The following is a 27,225-nucleotide window of genomic DNA, read 5'->3' as shown; positions in this document are numbered from 1 at the left end:
GACTCAGTAACCAAATTTGGTACTACAAGAAGTCTGGTCCCAGATGCTTCCAAGACCTGGCCTGAGACGCAAGAGAGTGAGAGCCTCCTGTCCTTTCTCTTTATCCTACCCATCTCCGTACCTGTGACCACACCTGTTTGGTATCCAGGGTCTCTCCCTACAGACCTGGTATGGTCTTGGGCCACACAGACATTGAAAAAATCATCAGGCTATTAACCAGGTAGAAAACAGGTCATACACTTCTCTCTTTGAAGAGACAGCCCTGAATGTTTAGCATTCCTGGTTCCCCTAATGCTTATCTGTGAGTACAAGGACCTACATGCCTCCAATAGAACACCCTGCTTTCCTCCCTCCTGTGGACCCCTCTCAACCCTCCCTAGACCATCTTATTTCCTAAGTGTCAATTCCAAATACTTAGGAACACATTTTACCTGGAAACCTCAATGGTCACACCTATTAGGATCCTGGAAGGGATCACACAGGCAACACACAGCTACCACACTCTACTGAGAACCAGAGAGGACAACAGAAACCCAGGAACAAAACACCCACCTAACAAAGACAAGCCCAGATTTTAGCAACTAGAATTAGTATCTTCCCAAACTCAGATGCCTAGATGCCAGCATAAAAACACAATAGATATAGCCAGGACAATATGTCTCCACTAGAGCAGGCCCTGTGTATTGTCACATAGCTGAAGCGTAAGGAAAAATACCCTAAAATAGCTTTTATGGATATGATAGAAGTCCTTAAAGAGGAAATTAATAAATCCCTTAAAGAAATCTATGAAAACACAAAACAGTGGGAGAAAATGAATAAACAGTTCAAGACCTGAAAGTAGAAATAGAATCAAAAAGAAAACCCAAGCTGAGGAAAATATGGAAATGAAAAATTTAGGAACTTGAACAGGAACATCAGAGGCAAACCTCACTAACAGAATACAAGACATGGAAGAGAGAATCTCAGGCATTGAAGACACGATAGGAGAAGTAAATACCTCAGTCAAGGAAAACGTCAAGTCTAAAAATCTCCTGGCACAGAACCTGGGACCATCTAGGAAACAGCCAAGAAACACAGGTCAAAGGCACAAAAATATTTTTTACAAAATCATAGAGGAAATTTCCCTAACCTAAAGAAGGAGATGTCTATCAAGGTACAATAAGCATACAGAACACCAAATAGACTGGACCCGAAAAAAAATTCCCCTCAGCACAAAATAACCAAAACACTAAATGTATAAAACAAATGAAGACTATTAAAGACTGCAAGGGAGAAAAGACTAAGAAACAAATAAATGCACACCTATTAGAATTATATCTGACTCCTCAGTGGAGACTCTAAAAGCCAGAAGGGCCTAGACAGATGTACTACAGATGCTAAGAAACCACAGATGCCAGCCCAGACTACTATACCCAGTGAATTGGTCAATCAATATGTGGAGAAAATAAGATATTCCATAAGGAAAATTATGAACTAAAGTAGTTAACTATATCCAAGAAAACACAAAGAATGAATAATCCCAGACAAGTAAATCAAAAGAGGGGAAGTACACACACACACACACACACACACACACACACACACACACACACTCAAAACTTAAATAGCAGGAAACAACAAACACTGTTCCTTGATCTCGCTCAATATTAATGGTCTCAATTCCCCAATAAAAGACACAGATTAACAGAATGGATGTAAAAAAAATAAGATGTTATCCTTCTGCTGCATCCAAGAAACACATTTTAACAGCAAGGGTAGACATCATCTTAAGGTAAAAAGAAGGAAAAAAGATATCCCAACCAAATGAACCTAAGAAGCAAGCTGGTATCTGACAAAACAGACTTCAAACCAAAACTAATCAGAAGAAATAGGGAAGACACTACATGCTCATAAAAGGAAAAATCATTAAAAAGGCCCTGGAATTCTTAATGTCTATGCCCAAAATAGATAAAAGAAACACAATGACAGCTTAAATCACACACTGATGGTGCGGGACTTCAATACTCCACTCCTGACAATAAACAGATCATCTAGACAAAAACTAAACAGAGAAATGCTGGAGCTAACTGATATTATAAACCTAATGAACCTAATAGATATTTACAAAAACATTTCACACAAACACAAAAGAACATACCTTCCAGTACTGCTTGAAACTTTCTCCCAAGTTAACCACATATTTGGACACAAACCAAGTCTCAACGGATGCAAGGAAAATTGAAGTAACATCTTACATCCTATCTGACCACCAAAGAATAAAGCTGGATATTAACAACAACAGAAAACTTATAAATGCATGGATACTGAAAAACTCACTAGTGAATGACAAATGGGTCAAGAAAGTCTTTTTTAGATGTTGTCTTTCTAGAATTCAATAAAAATGGATACACAGCATACCTAAACTTATGGCACACAATGGTGGTGCTAAGAGTAAAGTTCATAGCCCTAAGTGCCTACATAAAAAACTGGAGAGATTTCATACTACCAACTTAACAGCACATTTGAAAATTCTAGAACAAAATGAAGAAATCACACCCAAGAGTAGACAGCAAGAAATAATCAAATTCAAGGCTGAAATCAATAAAATAGAAACAAAACAAACACAAAGAATCAGTGAAACAAAGAGCTGTCTTTTTGATAAAAATAAGATTGATGAGTCATTATCCGAATTAAGTAAAAGGTAGAGAGAAAATGTAAATTAACAAAATTAGAAATGAAAAGAACACGGTAATATATTCTTAGGAACACAAGAGAGTCATAAGAACATACTTTAAAAAATTTGCACTCCACCAAATTAGAAAATCTAAAAGAAATGGATAATTTTTCTTGATAAATAATACTTTCAAAAGTTTAATAAAGACCAGATAAACAATTTAGTACGACCAATAACCCCTAGTGTAATGGAAGTAGCCCTTAAAATTGCCACCCCACCCCCACCCCCACATACTCGGAAAAAAACAAAACAAAGCAGGTCTGGATGGTTTTAGTGCAGATTTAACCAGACTTTCAAAGAAGAGTTGATGTTAATATTCCTCAAAAATTTCTACAAAATAGAAAGAGAAGGAACATTACACAATTAGTTTAATAAGGCCATAGTTATCCAGATACCAAACCACATAAAAATCCAACAAAATTACAGACCAACTTCCCTTAATAATATAGATGCAAAACTTTTCAATAAAATACTTGTAAGCTAAATGCAAGCACAATAAAAAAGATTATCCACCACGATCAAGTAGGCTTCATCCCAGAGATGCAGGGATGGTTCACCATATGTAATTAGATCAATGTAATCCACCATATAAATAAACCAAAAGACAAAAAACACCTAATAGCTGACCAGAACATCGGGGAACTCTTGCTCCCCAGACTGATAGGTGGGATACCAGCATGGGACTGATTCAGACCCGAGGAACATGGGTTTCAGTGAGGAAACCTCGGAAATCTACAGGACCTCCTGTAGTGGTTCAGTCCTTATCCCTAGCATAGGTGTGGACTTTGGGAGTCCAGTCCACATAGAGGAATACTCCCTGAGCCAAGACACACAGGGGTGGGCCTAGGCCCTATCCCAAAGGATATGACAGACTCTGATGACACCCTATAGAAAGCCTCACCATCCAGGGAGAGCAGAAAGGATATGTGATAGGTAGGGTTTTAGTTGGGGGTTCTGGTAGGGGAGGATGGGAGAAGGGAACCAGGATTGTCATATAAAATAATCTTGTTTCCAATTCAAATAAAAAATAAAAGTCTGTTACCCATTTTCAGCCAAAAAAAATCTAGGAGACAGAGACAGAGAGACAGAGACAGAGAGATAGAGACAGACATGGATTACCAGGCTCTGATGACACCCTATGGAAGGCCTCACCATCCAGGGGGAGCAGAAAGGATATGTAATAGGTAGGGTTTTAGTTGCAGGGAGGGGTGGTAGGGGAGGATTGGAGGGAGAGGGAACTGGGATTATCATGTAAAACAATCTTGTTTCTAATTCAAATTAAAAAAACACATGATAATCTCATTAAATGCAGAAAAGGCCTTAGACAATATTCAACACTTCTTCATGATGTATGTCCCAGAGAGACTAAGGATTCAAGAAAGTTAACCTCAACATAGTAAAGGCAGTTTATAGGAGGCCCTCAGCTAACATAAACTTAAAGGGAGAGAAACTAAGTAATTGTACTAAATCAGGACCAAGACAAGGCTGTCTACTCTTTCCACAATATAGTAGTTTAAATCTTAGCTAGAACAATAAGACACTGAAGGATATCAGGGGGACATAAATTGGAAAAGAAAAAGTCAAAGTATCTTTATTTGCAGATGATTTGATAGTATACATAACTGATCCTAAAAATTTCACTAGGAAACTTCTATAGTTGATAAACATTTTCAGCAAAGTAGTTTAATATTCAGTTAACTCACAAAAACCAGTAAGCCTGCTATATACAAATGACAGACTGAGAATGAAATCAGGGAAAGAACAACTTTCACAATATCTTCAAAAAAATATAAAATCTTGAGGAAACTCTAACCAAGCAAGTGAAAGACTTGTATGATAAAAACTTCAAGACATTAAGGGAAGAAATTGAAGAAGATATCAGAAGACAGGAATACCTACCCAACTCATGGATAAGTAGGATTAATAAGTAGCAAAAATGGACATCCTACCAAGAGCAATCTACAATCTCAGTGGGATCCCTATCAAAATTCCAACACAATTCTTCATAGATCTTACAAAGACAATTTTCAGCTTCATATGGAAACACACACACACACACACACACACACACACACACACACACACACACACACACAAGCCAAGTATAGCTAAAACAATCCTGAGAAATAAAAGAAATGCTAGAGGTTTCACCATCCCTGACCTCAAGTTGTACTACAGAGCATATTAATAAAAACAGCATTGTATTGGCATAAAAACAGACACATTGATCAATGGATGTGAACTGAAGACTCAGAATATAAATTCACATACCTATGTACCTTATTTTTTAATAAAGAAGTCAGAAATGCATATCAGAAAAAAAGACAACACCTTCAGGAAATGGTGCTGGTCAAACTGGATGGCTACATATAGAAGAATCCAAATAGAGCCATATTTATCACCTTGCACAAAACTCAACACCAAATGGATCAAAGACCTCAACATAAAACCAGATACACTGAACTTGATAGAAAAGAAAGTGGGGAATATCCTTGAACTTAATTGGCATAGGAGACAACTTTCTGAACACAACACTGTTAGCACAGGCACTAAGATCAACAATTAATAAATAGGACCTCATGAAACTGAGAAGCTTCTACGTGGCAAAGGACATTGTCAGATGGACAAAGTGGCAGCCTACAGAATGGGAAAAGATTTTTTTAGCAACTCTTCTATTAGATAGTGGGCTAATATCTAAAATATATAAAGAATTAAAAATACTAGATATCAAGAAAACAAATAATCCAAACCTAAATAATTCAATTTAAAAAACAAGGTACAGATTCTCAAATGAGGAAACTCAGATGGCTGAGAAACACTTCAAGAAATTGTGGCATGAATAATAAAAACCCAGAGACAGATATTGGGGTTAAAGCTGAAGATCAGAGAAGCAAAGAGGCTAGTAAGTTCTCACCTCTACCAATGCTCAGACCTAAGGGGCTGTCTTATCCTCTGATTGCATCTCCAAAACTGCACTGCTCCTCAGACTGTCTAGACTGCAATGATCTTGTCTCCTCCTGCCTTATATTCACCTCTAGTGCTGGTATTAAAAGTATGTAATCCCAAGTACTGAGATCACCTTTGTGTGAGCTGTTTCTCTTTTAGACTGATTCACTCTCATGTAGTCCAGGGTGGTCTTGAAACTCACAGAGATCCATCTGCCTCTGTCTCTTGGGTGCTGAGATTAAAGGTGTGTACTATTACTGTCTGGCCTCTATGGCTGTGGCTAGCTTTGCATTCTGATCTTCAGGCAAGCTTTATTTGTTAGATCATAAACAAAATATCACCACAAGAAATGTTCAATATCCTTACTCATTTGGGAAATACAAATCAAAACTACTTTGGGATTTCATCTTACACCTGTCAGAATGGCTAAGATCAATAAAACAAATAACAGTTCATGCTGGCAATCAAGTGGAGCAATGGGACCACTTATCCATTGTTGGTAGGAGTGTAAACTTGTACAGACACTGTGGAAATCAGTGTCGTGGATCCTCAGAATGATGGGAATGGATCTATCTCAATATCCAGCTATACCACTCTTGGACATGTATCCAAATGATGCTTCTTCCTACCACAGAGACATATGCTCAACCATGTTCACTGCTGCTCTGTTCATAATATCCAGAAGCCAGAAACAAGCTAGGTATCCCACAACAGAAGAATGGATAAAGAAAACGTGGTACATTTGCATAATGGATTATTATTAAACCATTTAAAAATGAAATCGTGAAATTCGCAGGTTAATGAAGGGCATTAAGAAAAAAAATTCCAGGTAACCCAGATCTAGAGAGAGAAATATGCTATATATTCACTTATATGTGATGTTAGCTGTTAAGTCAATGATAACCAAGCTGCAATCTGTAGAACCACAGGGTTGGATGATGAGTAAGAGACTGGGGGTTGAATGGAGACTGATAGATCTCCCAAGGGAAAGGAAATAAAATAGATAGATATATATATATCTGAAGGTGACCTAAATGAAGTCACCAAATAATGGGGAGATGCAGCTGCAACAGGCCATCTCTTGTCACCAAATGAAGCTTCCAGTTCAGTGATTGGATTACATATAATTGAGTTCTTCACCAAAGGGGTTCCATAGAAATCTTCAAACAACCAAGGCTAATGACAAGACTACATAGAGGTTGCCCTCCACAAACTGTCAGCAAGACCCCAATTGCTGAAGACAACACTTACACAACTCATTGAACATGGGGAAGATGAGTGCCTACATAGAGCCTTTGCCCCTATGTTCTAGTGTCTGTTACAAGAAGGTACTCTGCATGCTTCCAAAGGAGAAATGTTAATACAACCAGCCACAAACCCTTTGATCTACAATGGTGTCTTGCCTTCAAGATATGCTAATGCAATGGTGGCACAAAGTCTGTAGGAATGACCATCCAATGTCTGACTTGACTTAAGTCTCTCTCCACAAGATGGAACCCACACCTGTCAGTGCTTTGTGACCAAGAACCTGAGACTAAATAGCCAAGGGTAAAACCAAATACTGCTGTCAATAAATAAAAACCAAAAAAACCCCACCCAAACCTAGCAATAAAATAACCCCTAGTGGCATTCTGCTATACTCTAAATCAGTGCCTTGTTCAGCTCTAAATGGGATATCTCCATTAAATCCTTTTCTATTAAATCCTCCGAGGCAGAGGAGGAGGAAAAAGTGTAAGAGCCAGAGAGGATGGAGGACACTAAGAAAATAGGGCCCTCTAAGTTGACATGATAGAAGCACATATGAACTCACGGAGAGTGAGGCAGCATGCACAGACCCTGTAAGGGTCAGGACCAGTTGGGGTCCTAGGAGATTCTTCAATTGATAACCATTTGCAAATGAAAACTGGCTTCCCCCAAGGGAGTCTCACTGGGGAATCAAACTACTCTTAAGGGTAGGCTGCATGCCCAGCAGTAGATGGACAGCAGAAAATTATCTCAATGGCATCTTTAGAGGTTCCTTGTCTCATACTGTGTCAGGGCTCTTCTTTTAAAAATTATCTTACTATTTTTGTTTTATTTTTATTCATATCTTATCTGTTTTTACCCTACAGGTCCTTTGAGTATGTATTATGGCTTCCAGTCTAGAGTTTTCATGTGATTCATGAGTATGCAAACAAGTGGATCTATTTTTTGTACCTTCTTTGGGGCTCTTTTCCTTCTGTTTGTTTGTTTTGTGAATTCTGATGTGTTAGTTTTTGTTTTGTCTTATTTTATTATCCTATAGAAACCTGTTTGTTTTCTAGTGAGATAAAGAAAGGGGTGAGTCCAGATGGGAGGGGAGGGGAAAGGAGCTGGGAGGAGTAGAGAGAAAGGAAACCATAATCAGGACTTAGTATATGAGAAAAAAATCCATTTTCAATAAAGGAAAAGAAAAAGCAAAAAGTAGCAAAGACTGTCTGGAACATCTATGTTTTTTCAGTTGTATAAACAAAATGTCATATAATGTATAGCTATCAAGTCTTTCCAGTGAATTTTAGAGGTTGGGTAAGGATGGAAGAAAAGAACAAACCCTCTTGTAGACTTCTGGAGGAAGCCATAGTATTCTCCCTATGAGTACTAAGAAATCAGTCCTTCATACTACTTTGGAGGCAAATAGGACACACTGGATGTCTAACTACCCTTTGACATTGTGCAGTTTACCAACTTGATAACTTTGAAGTGAACAATGTGGAATAAGCTTTGGACAGAATAGTGAGAGCCATGAAGTCTTTGTCCAATATGGACAAGTAACCCAATATGACATAGCTCTTGCTGTTTCTAGTAATATTTTTTTTTGGTTATGTGTTAAAATCATGACAATCCCTACTGCTATTAACAGGAAAGGCAATGCTTTGCAGTAGTGTTCAAAATGCATTTCCATTCACAAAACACATTATCTGCCCAGCCCCTAACTAGCCTGGAGGGCAAAGAGTTTAAATTATTTGTTTTTGCATTCTTAGCTTTTATCTATTGCAGCTAATAAGTTCTCACCAAATGTGTGCTGGACTGATGTGAAGTACATCTATGGAAGGAGGGATAGAGTTAACTATTGCCCTAATTAACAAACAGACTGGCAGGGTCCCAACCACACAAGAACACTAATGATCATTTAAGTTCCTGTTATAACCGTTCGAAAATTATTTATCTGATTTGACACACCCCCCCTTAAGACCAGTGGTTTGCAGTCTTCCTAATGCTACAACCCTTTAATACAGTTCCTCATGTTGCGATGACCCCTGGCCACAAAATTATTTTTGTTGCTACTTCAGAACTGTAATTTTGCTACTGTTTTGAATCATAATGTAAATAGCTACATTTTCTCATGGTCTTAGGTGCCTCTTGTTAAAGGGTCGTTTGGACACCTAAAGGATTCACAACACACATGTTGAGAACCACTGCTTTAGACCATCGTTTTAGATGGGGTTCCAATATTATATAACTGTGACTTGTTCCTGAGATAAGGTATATAAGCTGCTAATACATAACTTAATAAACGGAAGGTCTCTTTCTCAGATCTGCCCCACCTTTAATACTTAAAATACTTCCTTGGTTTATCAATCAAAATTAAAAACAAAACAAAAACCAAGATCTAGACTAGAGGCCAGAGAGATGGCTCACTGGGTAAGTGCTTGCAGTACAAGCATGAGTATCTGAGTTCAAATCCTCAACACTCATGTAAGAAGCTAGGCATGCACTCGAAACCCTAGTACTGGGGAAGAGAAAGCAAGCTAAAATAGGTGGATTCCAAAATCTCAATAGCCAGGGATTGTTGGTACTGTACTAGCTGGTCTAGCCAAAAATAGCAAGTCCCAGGTGTGTTGAGAGACTTTGCCTCAAAGAAAAGCAGGGAGTAGCCAGGCAGTGGTGGTGCACACCTTTAATCCCAGCACTTGGGAGGCAGATCTCTGAGTTCAAGGCCAGACTGGTCTACAGAATGAGTTCCAGGACACTGAGAAACCCTGTCTCACAAAAACAAAAATAAAAACAAAAGCACACACAAAAAAGCAAGGAGCAATTGCAGAAGATATCTGAAGGTAACCCCCAGCCTCACAAACACATGAGCAAGCACACTCACACACATTCCTGCATACATGCACCCTTCTACACACACACACACACACACACACACACACCAGTGCTTGAAAAAAGTAATATACAGGTTGACCACAATAGCACATGTCTATTCTCCTAGCACTTGGGAGGCTGATGCAGGGAGATGTACATGATTTTGAGGCTAGTATGAGATGCATAATGAGTTCCAGGATAGCCTGAGCTACATGGTAAGACTCTGCTTACAAAATAAAAACATACAGGGGTGCAATAATTTCAAAGGCAGCACTCTGCTACTCACACAACTATTTTCTAGCTGTCATTATGGCAGTTGAATGACAACTATAGAGGATCTCAAGCCCCCCCCCACAAAAAACCCATACTGATTATTCCTCCAGGTAGTTTTCTCTATGAGCACTTGCCCCTCATCATATGAGGAAAAATCTTTCATGTATTTGAAATACTTAGAAAAGATAGATATTTTCCTTTAGCCTAACAATTGAAGGCCAAGAAAGCATATACATAGAATACAGTCCCTTCATCCTTCTCTCCCTCTTTCCCATTCTCTCTTTCTCTGTAAAATTCTAGAGCTGAGAAGGGAATTCATGGATTTGTAGTAACCCTCTGTATATAATTGGGGTAATAGTTTTCAAAGAGATGACATTTATGCAACCTATGTAGTTACAAGAACCAAGACCCCAGTCAGCCCAGCCTACCTTTGATACAGCAGCCTGGCTCTTGTTATATACCAGTCAGTCTCCAAATCCAAAATTATTTTTGTTTCTGCTTTACAAATTGAATTCAATTTCAGTTCTTTCCACATTAAAGTTGACAACTGGCTTGAAAGTGTTCTATTTACCACTGGGTTGTTACCATTGACAAAAATCACTGTATTGTTGCTATTGATAAAAATAACAAGTACTTACTCCTGAGGATTCAACCCAAAAAGAAAGGTGGAAATTCCCAGAGAAGCCAGGAAGAGAAGTCTTTTAGAGAATGACTATTTTGGGCAATATAGTGTTTCTCCTAGCAGTTTACTATTTATTGCAGATCCTTAAGTAATAAGAGAAGCAGAAAGGTAAGATTTCCTTTTGTATCTAGTTCACTTTCAAATGCCACGATCTTCAATTTGAAAAGGGGAGAATCAAAAAAAATGTAGGGAAGAAATAGAACACTGCTTCAAATGGATCAAAGTTGACAGGCTTCATATATATGTCACCAGACACTGGACAAACTCAGTAGAAATAATTATGGCATAAGTAATATTTGAGAATGAGAAGGAAGACAAATGGGCTAAAAATGAATGAGGATGGCTAATTTCTAAACGATAGATTGGTAAACATGCTGTTTTCCATAGGAATCAATGCAGAAGAAAAATTTTGGCAAGCACCAAAAAGTAGAATAAAGAAAATAACTCAAAATTTGTAGCACTGCCACTCAGGGAATTATTATTAAAGTTTGTTTATGGTGATATACTGTTTATTGTCTAATAAAGCTTGCCTGAAGATCAGAGTTCGAAGCTAGCCATAGAGGCCAGGCAGTGGTGGTACACACCTTTAATCCCAGCAGCCATACTGGTGGTGGTGATACTAGCCTTTAATCCCAGGATTCAGGGGACAGAGGCAGACGGATCTCTGTGAGTTCAAGACCACCCAGGGCTACATCAGAGTGAATCAGTCTAGAAGAAAAACAGAGCTCACCGCCTTTAATCCCAGCACTAGAGAGGCATATAAGACAGCAGCAGGGTCTCAGATCTGGCAATTAGTCTCTAGACATGTTGAAGACTGGAGGGCAATTAGTTTCCAGCCACACTGAGGTCAGGATCACCTCAGCCTTGGTAGAGGTTAGGTGATCTCTAGTGGTTGACTGTTCTGCTTTTCTGATCTTCAGCTTGAGCCCTAATATCTGTCTCTGGGTTTTCATTTGGTTATTATTTGTGTTACACTTATTTTATATATAAATGTGCATACACATATGTATACTTATGTGTAAAATCTAAGGTTTATCATTTTGTATCAGGTGCAAACTAATGTAACTTGTAGACATGCCATAATATGCTTAATCAGTTTCAAAATCTTCAACTTTTAGGTAAAATATATTTTCAGAAAATTTGAGTACTTAGGACACAAAACAATGACATATTTCAATCCTTTGACCAAGAGTCTTGTTTTAAAAGGGGTATTTCTAGGTGACCAAAAAGGTAATCACCAAGTACATAATGATTCAGAAAATGACAAAGTTCAGAAATTTTGACTGGAACAGTCAGTGAGTCGAGGGCAACATAAAATGCTTATGGCCAAGAGAAGGAAGGAATCCCCAAAACTTAATCAAAAGAACTGGGTTTGAGAGGGTGCTCTTGGAAATGTCATCTGTTGGAAAAGTTGCGGGACTGACTGGTAGATTGTGTTTAACCTGTCAAGAAGAGTGTAGGGAAGATGCTTTTAGATTTCATAGACAAAATTCAGATTTCAACTCATAAAAGCAAATCATAAAAGCCAGTATAGATCATCCCAGGAAATTAATCCATACCACTTAAGAACAATCTAATGTCATTTTAACACTTTGTACATGCCAAGAGTCTATAAAGTAGGACATCGAACGTAGCAATCTCCAGTGTATCGATCACTCACTACCTTTATAGAACACTAACACTTACGGTATCGGCTTCTTTTCCGTCAATCATCTGCAGATCATCCAAAGACCACTTCTTTGTTACTTCGTACTTTTCATCTAGACCTACTCTGTAGTGTTTCACCATGATTATTTTTACTTCGTCAGTTTTGGTCACTGTAGGACAGAAAAAGTACTTAGTTTATATAAACTCTTGCTTTATATGTTCTCCAACTCCCATTTCAGTATTTATTTAGCCCCCTGTTATTTAATGACCTTATACCCAAATTATAAGTGCACTCCTAATGTAAGTCCTGCTTTGACTGGACTTTTATCACCATGTCCCCAGATTTGCTCAAGACATTAACTTTATTCTGTGACGGTTGTCCATTAGGACACTGAGCAATGCACTTTGAACTCTGGGCTTTGTGGTGAGGCAGAAAACAAATGGCTGAGCATTAAGCAGACAGTGGAGGACAAAGTGTTTGTCAGAGCAAGTGAGGACCTTACTGGATGACCATGTGACAAAGTAAGGTATGAATAGCAAACAGCCCAGCTTGCATAGTAACTCAGTACTGAAGGGTGACCACACAGAATGATAACACTTCCTTCTAAACTTGCTGTGAGACTTTGAATGCAGACATGCCTGTGACACAGTTTCCACTTACTTGTTTGGTAATGTTTGAGATTGTCACACATGGTCTCTTCAACTTGAGTGTTCAAACTGTGCCACCAGCCCAGATGGTTTTAATATTCTACTTTGAAAGGCCCAGGGGAAATCCTTCTGTATTTAATGTGGACAAAATGAGAATAATAATTTCCTGCTCCTAAAATCATTTGTCTCTGGTCTCACTGGAATATTGACTTGTTCTATTAAAATTATCAATGAGTCAATAATTACTCAGTATTTACTGAGTGTTTGCTATTTGCCGAATAGATTATAAATGCCACAGGCAGACAAGTAAGAAACTTGGTTTCTGCCTTAACCCTCAGGATTTCAGTAAGACACTACCACCAGGAGTCCTATCTATTCGGTTATGGTAAGGAGGTAGCAGGGGGGATAAGATGCCTAAAATTTTCTTTTCAGATGGCTAATGTCACCTGGTGAGTTGTAAACTGATTGCATCTGTTCAGAGTGAGACTAGAATTTGTTTTGAGAAAAGATTCTTTTGGTTCCAGAAGGTTTTGGCATGCTGATGTGATTTGAATGGGTCCTCTAAGTTCTTGTGCTGGAAACTTCATCTGCATTGCAATGATGTTGAGAGGCAAGACCTTTAAGAGATTAGGTCATGAGGGCAGAGCCCTGATGAATGGATCAATGGTGCTATTTCAGGGGCAAGGTAGCTTTTTGTGGGAGTATGTTACTAATGAAAGGATGCTCGACCTAATATCTGCATCTCCTTTTTCTCTCTTGTTCTCACTCTCACATTCTTTCTCTCTACCTTCCACTACAGGTGAAGGCTCTCTTGGTAACAAAGCTCTCACCAGACATGAGCCTCTCTAACTTGGAATTCTCATCCCACCTAGAAATAAATCTATTATTTATAAATTACTAGGTCATAAGTAGTTTGTTATAGTGGCACAAAACACACTAAGACATGTGACATTCTAACTATGTAGAAATAAAGCAATACATTACAATGCACTTGTAGTCACAGATGGGTGATGTGAGCAGCCTGTCCCATATGGAAATAGAGGATTACTATATGGGCACTTCTAGGAGAGGGACAGTATGAGGAATCTGACAATGGAAGCTAAATTTTACCAGTGAAAAGGAAGAGAGTGGACTGTATATATTGGTTGCTATTTAGATATGGTAGACAATAAGACTAGTTATGTTTGAAAGTTGTTAAAATGTTTTGGATGACTTTGAACTTCAAAAGAGGCAGAAACCACTCTGGAGTTGTGATGTTTAATGTTCATCCTCTAGAGAATCCAAAACTGGGGAATCTGGAAGTGACCAGTGATCTCAGACTTGACAGAGTGAGTCCAGGCTCCTAGAGAAGGGAGTCTGAGCCAGTTGACAAATCTAACATGAAGGCATTGTGTCAGGTGTTCTGTGCAAGCTCATAGAGCATCACCTAGTCAATAGTGCCCTTTCCCTTTTTTGAGGGTGGATTTAATAAAATGGTGTCTTGTACAAGAATTTCTCTGGCAGCACAATGCACAGGACTCGTTAGGAAAGAGTGTGGTGCTGGAGGAAGTTGGGGGAGCCAATGCTCTTTGTGGGCTCTGCTGTGCAATGTTCCGGAGTCAAATCCTACACCATTGCTGACACAAGAGATAAGTAATCTCTAGAGAATAATTGTCACTTACTGGTGTCAGAAAGGGGACATGGGAGTAAAACAAACTCATATGGAAAAATTGAAGCACATGAATGACTCAGAATGGTGCCCAGTAGATTTCCATGGTTGAAGACTATTATTTAGTTTGCTAAAGGCTGTTGGTAGCCTCAGAATTGGATATGGGTGATAAACAAATGGACAGTTCGAAGTAAAGTTTAGGTGAGGTTTGGAAGACACTGGATTAGGAGGCTAAACGGTGGAAACCAAAGAATGGTAGTGAATCCAAATGGAAAGAGATGGGATATAGGTCTGATGGTGGGATAAATTTGATGTACAAGTGAAGTGTCTGCAAGTTACCTCAGAAGGGATTGAAATGGAAATTTCAGAGTCTTGGAATGATTGGAGACTTGTGTCTGTGGAAAGGTTTTCAAGGCCAGACTCAAGGGGATATTTTCAGAGGAAAGAAGTGAGAGAGAGAATAGAAAAGATGATAGCTAAGAGGCTGGAGGAGAACGGAGGAGGTAGGGCCAATGGCATAATGCCATGGAAATCAGATAATGAGAATATCTCAGAGTTTTAGGACAATCCTGCGGATTCACAGAAGTGAGACAAAGAGGCATGGGTCTGAATCCCACTTGAGGAAGATCATTGGCTCCTGTCCTGAAGTCTGTTTCTCTGTAGTGACTGGAGAAGGTGGCTTGCAGAGGACCCCTTGCCTTAACACAGATTGTGTGTATACTGTGTGCTGGCCCCTGGGCCAGGTAAAATTTTAAAGGCATGTAGGAAGAGAGCCTAAGGGTATGATGTACACTAGGGATTTTGAAGAGAAGGGATGGCACATTTTGGGACAGAGCAAGTCATTGAGGAGCATGTCTGAGGAAGACATCAATTATAGGGCTTATATTGGAGTCAATGAAGGCTGAGACTCTGGGATCTTCCTGACATTGTGAAAAGCTGGCGTTTCTGCACTTCTACATTTCTCTAGCCCCAAAGGAGATCCATTCATCTACCCAGATGTTAGCCTTGGGAAGATGCAAAACCAAGAGTACAAGGAGTATGCTGGTGGGTGAAGTGGAGGCACTGAATGTTTTGTAGCTTCCCTAGGAAGCAGTTGTGTCTGTCTAGTTAGAAGATCCACCTCAGAATTTGGACTCTGTTATTGCCCCAGCTTGCTGTCTCACTATCAACAGAGGGACCGAGAGACAATAGGGGTAAAGAGATTTGGAGAGATAATTGGACATCGTATGAAAGTATGATTTTCAGGGAATAAATCCCATGGCATAGTCTACAAGTTATGAGAGCCTGCTGATCGACTGTGGAACCACTCATCCATTTCATTAAGTGGATAAATATTTAAATGTCCCTTATGAATCAAGTACAATGCTAGGAATTGAAAAAAAACAATGAATTCCCATAAGGCACCATTCCTACTCTCTGCAGAGAATGGAGGCTTCAGAGAAAATATGCTAAGGGTGCTGCGAACAGTGCTATGAATGAGGCACTGTTGGACAAGGCCATGGAAGAGTGGTGTACCCAGGACAATAGAAGAGGGGCATGGCCATCTACCTGACTATAGGAGGGACAGCTCAGAGAGGGAGGGACCTGAGTTGCCAAAGGCAACAGAACTTACTAGAATGAAGAAAGAGATAAAGGCATTTTTAGCAATGCTTGGGTGAGAAGGCACCAAACACCCGGCTTTTGAGTCGTGGCAAGTATTTGGTATTGTTGGCATGAAGCAAGAAGGTGGACAGGTGATAGGAAGGAGTTTAGGGAGGTGTTAGTTCCTGAGAGGACTGTAATAGGTTCAGACATTATTCTGAAAACTGTGGACACGTGGAGGGTGTCACTGAAAGTTTCTAAATAAATGGAGAGGCCATAATTTACATTTTAGAGCATTCTCTTCTTTTGAATCAAGTGAAGATATTTATTCTTTAGACTTTATCAGAAGATTCTATGTATACAACATTGGGTATCAATCCTGCTCAGCCTCCCTTTTTGAGATAAGGTTTCTAACTGGCCTGGTACTCAGTGGGTGGGTGAGGCTGGCTGACTAGGAGCCCCAGAGTATCTGCCTCTCTCTACCTTCCTAGTGCTGAGATAGCAAATGTAGCATATATATATATATATATATATATATATATGTATATATATACATATATATATATAATGCAGTTAGGTAATTTATTAGACATATTTGCATCACGATATTATCTTATATTCTGCATATTCACTTTATTTTTGTCAATTTCTATACATGTACAATGTATGTGATCATATTCATTCCCATCACTTATCCCCCTTCCACTTCTGCTGACTTCCTTCCTCTCCCTGACTAGCCCTACCTCCTACTTTCTTGAGAGAGAGAGAGAGAGAGAGAGAGAGAGAGAGAGAGAGAGAGAGAGAGAGAGAATGTGTGTGTGTGTGTGTGTGTGTGTGTGTGTGTGCGCGCGTGTGTGTGTCTGTGTGTGTGCTGTGCAGGTAGGCACAACTGTGGCATGCTCATGAATGTTATGTTAAAATTCTGAAGTGTTTCACAGCATGCCTCCCTATCCTCTGGCTCTTATAATCTTTCCTGCTGTCCTGCCTGCTGTTCCCTGGCCCTTGGAAGGGGTGTGCCCATGTCCTGTTTAGGACTGAGCATTCAGCAGTCACTTATTCTTAGCACTTTGATCAGCTATAAAAACATTAAAACATTCTTTTGGGAAGTTCCATAAAGGATAGGTTGGAGGTAGGGAGAGGAGAGAAGATGTTAAGAAGATAATTCCTATCAGTCATCAAACTTCCTTACAATAATGGTCCTTATGGCCTTCATGCTAGACTGGGAAAGCATGATGACGTGTCTGACAGTTAAGCTTGTTCAAAATGTTGTGCTGCAGAGGTAGAACAGCCTCCTTCATTTGACAAAACAGCCTACTTTAGAGCTAAGGACTTTCCAAGAGTTCTCTTTAGCCATGAGCCAAAGGAGTCTGCTGAGGCTGGAGTTGACCCAATCCCTAATTTCCACACTTGAGCTTTGCTGCCAGCTGGAATTAAGTGGCTGTCTCCACATTAATGCAGCTGGAAAATGGAAACTTGTCACATTGTCTTAAGAACCCAAATGTGTTTTATAAAGTGTAAATGTTAGAGAGTTGTTTTCTCTTACTTAGAGCATCGGATTTGAACTATGGTGTAGGGGTGATATCTATGGTTTGGAGTTACATCTATGGTTTAGGAGTAACATCTATGCTTTAGGTGTGATACCTATGGTTTAAGTGTGCCATCTATGGTTCAGGTGTGTTATCTATGGCTTAGGTATGACATCTATGGTCTATGGGTGATATCTATGGTTTAGGAGTGATATCTACAGTTTAGGGGTCATACAGTCCTGGGAACCTTCAGAAGCAGCCTGTGTTTAAGATTTTATTCTATTTTTTCCAGGTTTTATATTTCAGTAGATATTTTCAGAATTCCAATCTTCATAGTCATCACTATTTTAATAGTAAGCTTTGCCATTAAGAAATTCTCCTATCACCTTTTAAAGAGCTACCAGTATTTAGGAGGCTAATGGAAAGAGAACTGGCCAATTGATTTAAAATAATTAGTCAGGATTGAGGAAACTTGAAACTTACAATTAAGTCTCCCAGAAATGCATTATATAAATAGATGTTTCTTTTGTTCTATAATCTGGTGTTATGTAATGGTTTTTATCATTTAAATTAAATAACAGAAGAATTTATCATGAAATACTTTTAAAAGCCTCAGTGAAATGTCACACTATGTTGCTAATGCCTTGTGGTTGAGAAGACTAAGGCTGATTTCACCAAAATCATATTTTCAAATAATATTTTTCTAGAAATATCTTTATAAAATCCATTTTAGGCTACACTGTGAGTCTTTAAAATAGTAAAATGGTTGGCTTTAAGCAAGTTAGGGCTTGTGTTATTGGTGAACTTAGAGAAATACAAGACATGTGGAAAAGAAACTGGTTTTGTAGAAACAGAACTATCAAAGAAACAAAACTAGCCATCCAGTGGGGTTTATTCTAGGTTTGTTTAATCAGCTCCATTCTAGAACATTCTTAGTGTACCCACTGAAAGCAACAAAGCACAGACGGACCTGGCTTTCAAGCCTCCATTTGTCATCTACTTGTTGGTGGTCTTGTCATCTGTAACTTGACTTTATTGTCTATGAGAAATGACAAATGAGCCAACACATATGCAGTTCTTGAAGTGTCTGCACACAGGTGCTAAGAGGTGCAGTTATTCTTATCAGTTAGTAATGTGGTGAAATGAGCTGGCTGGTGGTGGCGCACGCCTTCATTCCCAGCACTCGGGAGGCAGAAGCAGGTGGATCTCTGTGATTTCGAGGCCAGGCTGGTCTACAAGAGCTAGTTCCAGGTCAGCCTCCAAAGCCACAGAGAATCCCTGTCTCAAAAAACCAAAAAAAAAAAAAAAAAAAAAAAAAAAGAAATGTGGTGAAATGAAAAGAAGTTTTGGGTTTGGAATTAGAATGAGTGTCTGTAACCTTAGGTTAATTACTTAACTTCTTGTGACCATCATTCCATCTGTCAAACATCTCATCTGCATGGAGATGAAAAGAAAGAATTCACGGAAATGGCAGTAAGTCAGGCATTAATTTGTGCCAGGCTCTGAGTAGGTATACCTCATAGCTCTCCTGTTTATCTCATCTACAATACTTCATCCTAATAATGAAAATGATTAAGTACTTTTCTTTCTTAAAAATTTTAAAGTTTCTATGCACTCTACACATGGTTTGGCTTGGACTGGTAGATGGTTTTCATTCCTACATTTATATCTTCAAAGTGCTAAATTAGCCATTTGGGAAATCTGACTCAGGTAACTAATTGATGAGAATATATTGTGTATTGTTGATTTTAATTGTTTAGTGGGTTTATGTGTACTTTTGGGTACTGTATGTACACAGTTATGTTTGTGTGTGTGTGTGACAGAGAGGGGGGGAGAATTTACTTTCTTGGTCAAAAGTTCACATATTACAATTTTGATTGTAACCAAGTTATGTGATAACTTTTGTGTTGTATGCAATTTTAGTAAGGTGTACATTTCTTTCATAGATCAACTCTGTATTAATTGCCTATTTTAAACAATAGATAATGAGAGCACATTCCAAGCATAATTTCTTCAAGTGTTCTCTTTGAGGCCACAGATTTCTATACTGTTGCAGAATCAAGTGTGCCCATAGTTATATTATAGAATGAAGACAGACAGACATGCTGGCTGTGTTCTATTCTGTGCTCAGGATGTTTACATGGCAGTTTAGATATATCATGGCCCAAGTCTTGTTACGTTGCCATAATGATAACAGTTCTTATGTATATGAAAACTTTTCAAAATAGTATCCCAGACTTTTATTCTCACAAATAAATCATCAATCAACAGGACTGTTTTCAGGTTGGTGTTGAAAAGTTTAAGCTATTCAGTGAAATTGAAACTTTTAAACATCTTTTAGATTTGTGCTCTCTGTGAATAAGATCCTGGGAAGACACAAACTTACCCAGGGGTTCTGAATGAAGCCAGGGAAAGGGCCTCCAAGCAGCTTCCTTTGCATATTATTTTGTGTAATAATCATAGTATAATTGATGGGAATAAATTGTTCTTTGCTTTGGATCATGGAGGAAAAAGTTCTGGGTGGCATCAAAACCTAATGAGTACAAAAATTAGGCTCACTGTCTTCATAACTCTGACAAGCATCATTTATTTTCAAATTAATACTTATGATTAGTCTATGCTGTAGGTTAGGATCCACATGAGGGAGGGCATGCAGGGTTTTTTTCCTCTTTGAGACTGGGTGACCTCACAATATTATACATTCTAAATCCATCTAAGTAAATGACTGTAAACATGGGCACAGGATGACATTCAGAAAAGGGACCAAGAAAGGATAATATTAGGTCACAATGAAGGACACAATGCAGGCAAAGACACCCGAGACATGAAAGAGGATATGAAGTTAAATGTTTTCCTAGTTTCAACTCAGTCATTTTTTTTCTTTTTTCTTTCTTTGTAGTGGATAAGCACATAAAACTCTAAGTGAAGCTCCATGGCTTCAGAATGGCCATTCCTATGGTACCGAAGTTCACGAATATACTTGGTTTCATAGAGACTGGGGCAGCAGGCACAGGATCTGCACAGGTTTAAGCCAGATGGGTCTCAGCAGTGAGAGGGGAAGTAGACAAGGGTCCCACCCCTAAGCAAGGAGCTATTTGCAATTGCTATCTGCTGGCAATGGAAAATCAGTTTTTCCAGTGGACTCTCATTGGCTATATCAACCACACTCCAGGGCAGGCCCACCAGTAGCTGGCCAACCCCAAATGAACTTAATGGTATTTTTTTATTTTTATTTTTTAGCTTATATATATATATGTATATATTTATATTTATATAAAAAGAGCAATAATGGCAATATATTATGCATCAATAGCAGCAGCAGCTTTTCCAGGTTCTGTAATCCTTTGAACAAAATTGTAGAGACATCCAGCACATTCCATTTTTAAAAAAACAAAAAACAAACAAAAACAAAAAAGCAAACAAACAACAACAACAAAAAAGTAAAAACAAAATCCCAGAAGACAGCACAGTTCTGTTACTCTTGTGATACTTGGCACCATTTTTTTAAAAAATTAGTTTCTCAGTCATCATCTGGGAGGAAACCATTCTGAGCAACATCATTAAAAACAGCTCTGATAAATCACGGTCACTACTGTGTATCATAAAGCAGGCCCACATATGAGTGAGTACATATCATGTTTGTCTTTTTGTGATTGGGTTACCTCACTCAGAATGGTTTCTTCGAGTTCCATCCATTTTCCTGAAAATTTCAAGATTCCATTGTTTTTTTTTTCTGCTGAGTAGTACTCCATTGTGTAAATGTACCACATTTTCTCTATCCATTCTTTGGTTGAGGGGCATCTAGGCTGCTTCCAGTTTCTGGCTATTACAAATAATGCTGCTATGAACATGGTTGAACATATGTCCTTGTGCATATATGAATGTGCTTCTTTTGGGTACATGCCTAGGAGTGGAATTGCTGGATCTTGTGGTAGACTCATTCCCATTTTCTTGAGGAGTCACCATACTGACTTAATGGTATTTCTTTGTGTGTGAACTTTTTGTTTTGTTTTGGCATTTTTGCTTATTGGTCTTTTGCTTATTTGTTTTGATTTCTCTTTTGTTTCTTTTTTTAAGGAGGAAAAGAGGGGAAGGAGAGAAAGGGAGGGAGGGAGGGAGGGAGGGAGGAGAGAGAGGGAGGGAGGGAGGGAGGGAGGGAGGGGGAGGGAGGGAGGGAGGGAGGGAGGGAGGGAGATTGTGTGTGTGAGGAGAGAGAATATAAAGCTGAGTGAGTAGGGGTGGAGAAGATCTGGGAGGAGTTGGGGTAGGGGAAAACATGATCAAAATATATTGCAAGGAAAACCAATTTTAATTAAAAACAACAAAATATAAAGAATGCATAGAGTGGGGACTAGCCAAGTATTTGTTTGAGTGGGTATCTTAATCTAGCTGTGTGCTGTTTTCTTTGTGAGTTTATTATAATAAAGTGATTTTTATTAAAAAATGCCCATTATTGAAAAACATTTTCCTAAAAGTATAAGAACACTTAAAATAATCTACATATGAGTATATGCATAATTTAAAAGGTAACAGAGTCTATCAAGTCTTTATCATATATTTTTACTATACATATGTATTTACAGCATATGCATATATACACAATCCAGTATATATATTGACATTAAATATTTTTCTATGTATTTTAAAACTTCAAGCTACCTCTTTTAAGGCTCTGTTTTTACTTGTTTAGAATATAAACTATCATTAATAAAAATTCAGAAGGGAGAATAGTAGGGGAGCACTTTAAATTTTTTATTAGTTCTTCAAGAATGTCATACAGTATATTTTGATCATATTTACCCCCTCCCAACCCTTCCCAGACTCATCACCCACCTTATCAACCCACTCAACTTTGTGCCCCTCCTTTTTTAAACTATCAAGTTTCAAGTTTAATTTGCTCTGCCTATATGCTCTGGGATATGTGGTCATCTACTGGAACATGGTCAACCAGCCAAGGGCCACACCCTTAAAGAAAACTGGCTCCCTCTCCCAGCAAGCATCAGTTGCCATAGCTCCTCAGCTAGGGAAGGGATTCCTAGCCACCTCCCTACTCCATGATGGACTTTTAGTATTTTGAGATCTTGCAGGTCTTAGATATGCTGTCAGAATCACTGTGAATTTTTATTTCTATGTCAGAGATGTCAACAATAAGGCCATTAAGGATAATCATCTTATCCCCGATTTCACAGCTGATAAGCAACAAATTGGGGCCAGATTTCACAATAAGATCTGATGTCAAGAATTTCCAGGTCCCACCATGTCCTTTTACTTCCCATTCAGTTTTGGCTAATGCTACAACACAGGTTTTCAAACTCTTCTCTTTACACAAGTGACTTATTTTTTCCTCACACCTGCAGGAAACAGAGCCCCTCCCTACACTGGAAGATACAGCTTTTAACTGCCAGGAATAGTGGAGGATTATGGTGGAATGAACTAGTCCCAGGGAGAAATCACCATGCAAAGCCTGAGATGCAAAGGATGTAAGTCTCAGGGGATGCCCAACGTACTTTGGAGCTACTGCCAAGAGGGGCATTGAGTTTATGGTTCCTTGTTTTGATGAGGCATAGACTCATCAAGATTTCATAGAAAACAATTCTTGTTTTGAGACCACTGCAAAAGATGGACCCTACTCAGATAAGAAGGGAGATAGACTACCTTTAAATATATTATGTTTAATTAGGAAAATACATGATGGAATATAACTACTCTGGACCAATGGGTCTCATAAGTAGGGACCACTGGATTAAGGTGGATGAAGAGGCAATCATGTGACTCTACGCCCTGAAGATAGACAGTGCTTGAAGTATGGAGTCACCTGCTTCAACAAGTTTCCAAGGACTTGCTTAATTCATGTCGATAGATGTTTTCCAGATAAGACATGATCACACTTTTAGGACCTTCAAGCATCATTTAAACTGCTGTTTGGTTGAAATATTTTTGTAATTGTCATTAAAAGAAAATGTTACAGGTGGTGGCACAGGCCTTTAATCCCAGCCCTCGGGAGACAGAAACAGGCGGATCTCTGTAAGTTTGAGGCCAGCCTGGTCTCCAGAGCGAGTGCCAGGATAGGCTCCAAAGCTACACAGAGAAACCCTGTCTCGAAAAACCAAACCAAACCAAACCAAAACAAAACAAAAAACAAAAAACAAAACCTTTTTATTTTAAAATGCTGCCAGTGCTACCTAATGAGAAGTTACTTTTTTAAAGCAGGAATTATAAGAGGTAAAAATTATTATATTTTATATTAGAATGGGCGTTCTCTTTAGCATGGTGGGTAAAAATACCCTGTGCTTCAGTGATTGGGTGATGAAGACACAATGTGGTCAATTAAGTAATTAATTTACTTTTTACGTAATTTAATTCATTTTATGAGCCAATTGAGTCACTTACATTTGTTGAAATGCCAAATCCCCATACTTTGGATGTGTACTAAAATAAGATTAGGCATTGGATAAGTACTACTATTCTTATTGTTGGATAAATACTTCTATATTTATAAGGAATTATAACCTTTTAAAGAATTCCTAGCACCTTCTCCAAAGATGCTTGGCTTCCTCTTGGCACATTTAGAATGCTCTAATAAACCATTTATCAGGAGGATAGAGATAATGAGCTGTATGAAATGTGTTTGTTGCCAGAGAAGCTAGTAAACAAGGAGGAACCTCAGAGAGACATACATGGTCCCCTGGAGAAGGGGAAAGGGTCAAGATCCCCTGAGCAAATTGGGAGCATGGGAAGAGGGGGGAGGGAGCTAGGAGAATGAGAAGGGGAGAAGAGGAGGGATGCAGAGGACATGAGGGAGCAGAAAAGTTGAGTCAGGTGAAGAATAGAAGATAACAAGAATGGAGATACCATAATAGAGGGAGACATTTTAGGTTTACAGAGAAATCAGGCCCTAGGAAAATGTCTGGAGATCTACAAAGATGACAACAGATAACAATCTAAGCAACAGAGGAGAGGCTACCTTAAATGCCCTTCCCTGATAATGAGATTGATGACTGACTTATATGCCACCTGATAGCCCTCATCCAGCAGCTGGTGGAAATAGAAGCAGACACCCACAACTAATCACCAAACTGAACTGGAATCCAGATGCAGAGAAGGACGAGTAAAGAGCAAAGGGGTCCAGACCAGGCTGGTGAAACCCACAGAAACAGCTGACCTGAACATTGGGGAACTCTTGTTCCCCAGACTGATAGCTGGGATACCAGCATTGGACTGATCCAGACCCCAGGAACATGGGTTTCAGTGAGGAAACCTTGGAAATCTACGGGACCTCCTGTAGTAGTTCAGTACTTATCCCTAGCATAGGTGTGGACTTTGGGAGCCCATTCCACATAGAGGATTACTCTCTGAGCCAAGACACATAGGGGTGGGCTTAGGCCCTATCCCAAAGGATATGATAAACTCTGATGACCCCTATGGAAGGCCTCACCATCCAGGGGGAGCAGAAAGGATATGTGATAGGTAGGGTTTTAGTTGGGGGTGAGGGTAGGAGAGGAGGAAAGGGAGAGGGAACTGGATTGACATGTAAAACAATCTTTTTTCTAATTCAAATAAAAAAATCTGAGGAAGAAAGGAGAAAAAAGGAAAAAAGAAGATAATTGAATAAAAACTAATTTGTATTATTTTCATAACATTTATCATTACAGTAAGCAATGAAAAAACAGAAATTACAATAAAGTGAAATATAATTTCAGTTATTAAAGAAAAAAAAGAAATGTTTGTTTGCGTTCAGCAGGAACATCTGCAACCTACCCTAGAGTTTCTGATTTCTTTTTCTCCTAAGCCCCTGAAGGTTACATAGAGCTTGGGCCAGGAAAAGGGAGGGCTGCATAGCAAATTCAATAACGACACAGAAGTTTCTATCTAAATTCATAAAAGGTCTGGAAGATCATAATTAATGCAAAAGCTGCAGCATGGACAATTTTCATGTATTTTAAAAGCAGAAAGGAAATATTTTACTAAATACTCTATATATCAGATCTCTACATTGTTCCCTGGTTCGTGAAGTCCTATCTTCATGAACTAATTTTACTCTTGATGTGTAGGTATTGTTTTTCTGTAAGAGAATGTTTTTAAAGAGGATTTCTTTCTCCAAAGTAACCAGCAGGAAGTCTCAGCAGGTCCTCGGAGGAAAAGTCTAAGGTTCTGTTTCTGTTGCAGCACAGAAAGGTGTTGGGAATGGCTGTCTGTATAACTCGATTCTCCCATGCACTGAATCATATTCAGAATGCTACCGACATGAGCCTTTATACAACAAAACTGTGTGCCGTGAAGCAAATTAGATAAAAGACTGGAGGGAAAAAAAAACGATCAAACCAAGAGAAGACAGAGCCAGCTTCACTTCTGAACCATTAATGTCTGACACATTTTTTTTGCTGTTGTTGTTCACCTTAGCACTTTAAAGTTCTGAAGAATACACATTCCTTGTCCTGGCCAGTTAACTCAAGAAGATCCATGCCTGCCTGAGCTGGGTAAGACAGACACGATTCCCCTATATGCCTTATTTACTTTTGATCACTTTGCTTTTTGAAATGATACCAGAAAGTGCGGCTTACCTGACACACAGAGGTAATACCTGTCCTGGACCGAGAACTCGATCTCAATAAACTCGCAGAGATTCTGCGCTAGAGGCTTAAACAGTTTTTTCTCTAAGTCCTCCTTCACCAGCGACGACATCTCGGGTTCCACCTGGCTCTTGTTTTGGTTCAAGCTTACACTTTCCCTTGAGCTGCCGCTGCTTGTTGCAGCTTAGATGTCTCTTTTGGGTGCGCAAGCCTCCGGGTTCCCACTCTCTTTACCTTCTTACTGGGAGCAAAAGGCCAGGCTCCCCACAGTGGGTGCCTGCTCAGTGGCAGCCCCACCTCAGCAGCCCAAACTTGGTATTAACCCCCTTGGCATTTTCAGCATCCGGCCGGCTGCAAGCTGCTCTCTGGGAGCTCTCCGCTGGCTCGCTGATGGAGGAACATATTGATGAATTCTGACAGATGGCCACAGATCTACTTGTGGAGTCCCCGGGTCGGCGGCCTTTCCCCTTTCACAGCAGCACTATGCAGAGAAAAGACCACTACTTCAGCTTGAGGCCATTATATAAATCAGCTGTCTTGTGCTATTGATTGGGATCATCTTCCATTAAGAACTTCGCTTTCACTGCCCAGAAAAAGGCATCCGTGTTTACTCCTGACACTTCCAACAGGTCTTCTTTCACCCTCCTGCAATGCACATAGGCCTTTGCTTCTAATAGTTTGCACCAATTCCTAGGTCTGATTAAAAAAAAAAAAGATGGGTATTTAAATGGGTCCACTTTAATTCTATTTGTGCTTCCACGCAAATGAAAATATATTAGGCACCTGCTAGAGTGAAGCATTCATTACATTTGTTTCTCAGAGGATGAATTTTCTCTTCTCAAGAGCTTATGGTCTGAAAGAGGAGAGTGACACCAAATATGTATTTG

General features: G+C 39.1%; 1 protein-coding gene across 1 annotated transcript in view; it reads right to left on the bottom strand.

Moving 5' to 3' along the window:
• Positions 1 to 26,450, bottom strand: part of Exoc1l (exocyst complex component 1 like) — a 28,014-nt gene extending 1,564 nt beyond the window's left edge. The window contains exons 1-2 of the mRNA XM_027390698.2: positions 26,330 to 26,450; positions 12,405 to 12,535 (exon numbers count right to left, since the gene is read on the bottom strand). Coding sequence (XP_027246499.1) covers positions 12,405 to 12,535; positions 26,330 to 26,450 — 252 coding nt within the window. The remainder of the gene's footprint in view (positions 1 to 12,404; positions 12,536 to 26,329) is intronic.
• Between the last annotated feature and the right edge of the window lie 775 nt (positions 26,451 to 27,225).

This window comes from Cricetulus griseus, assembly GCF_003668045.3.
Source record: "Cricetulus griseus strain 17A/GY chromosome 1 unlocalized genomic scaffold, alternate assembly CriGri-PICRH-1.0 chr1_1, whole genome shotgun sequence".
Classification (NCBI taxonomy): domain Eukaryota; kingdom Metazoa; phylum Chordata; class Mammalia; order Rodentia; family Cricetidae; genus Cricetulus; species Cricetulus griseus.
This window is presented reverse-complemented; position numbering and strand designations above follow the sequence as displayed.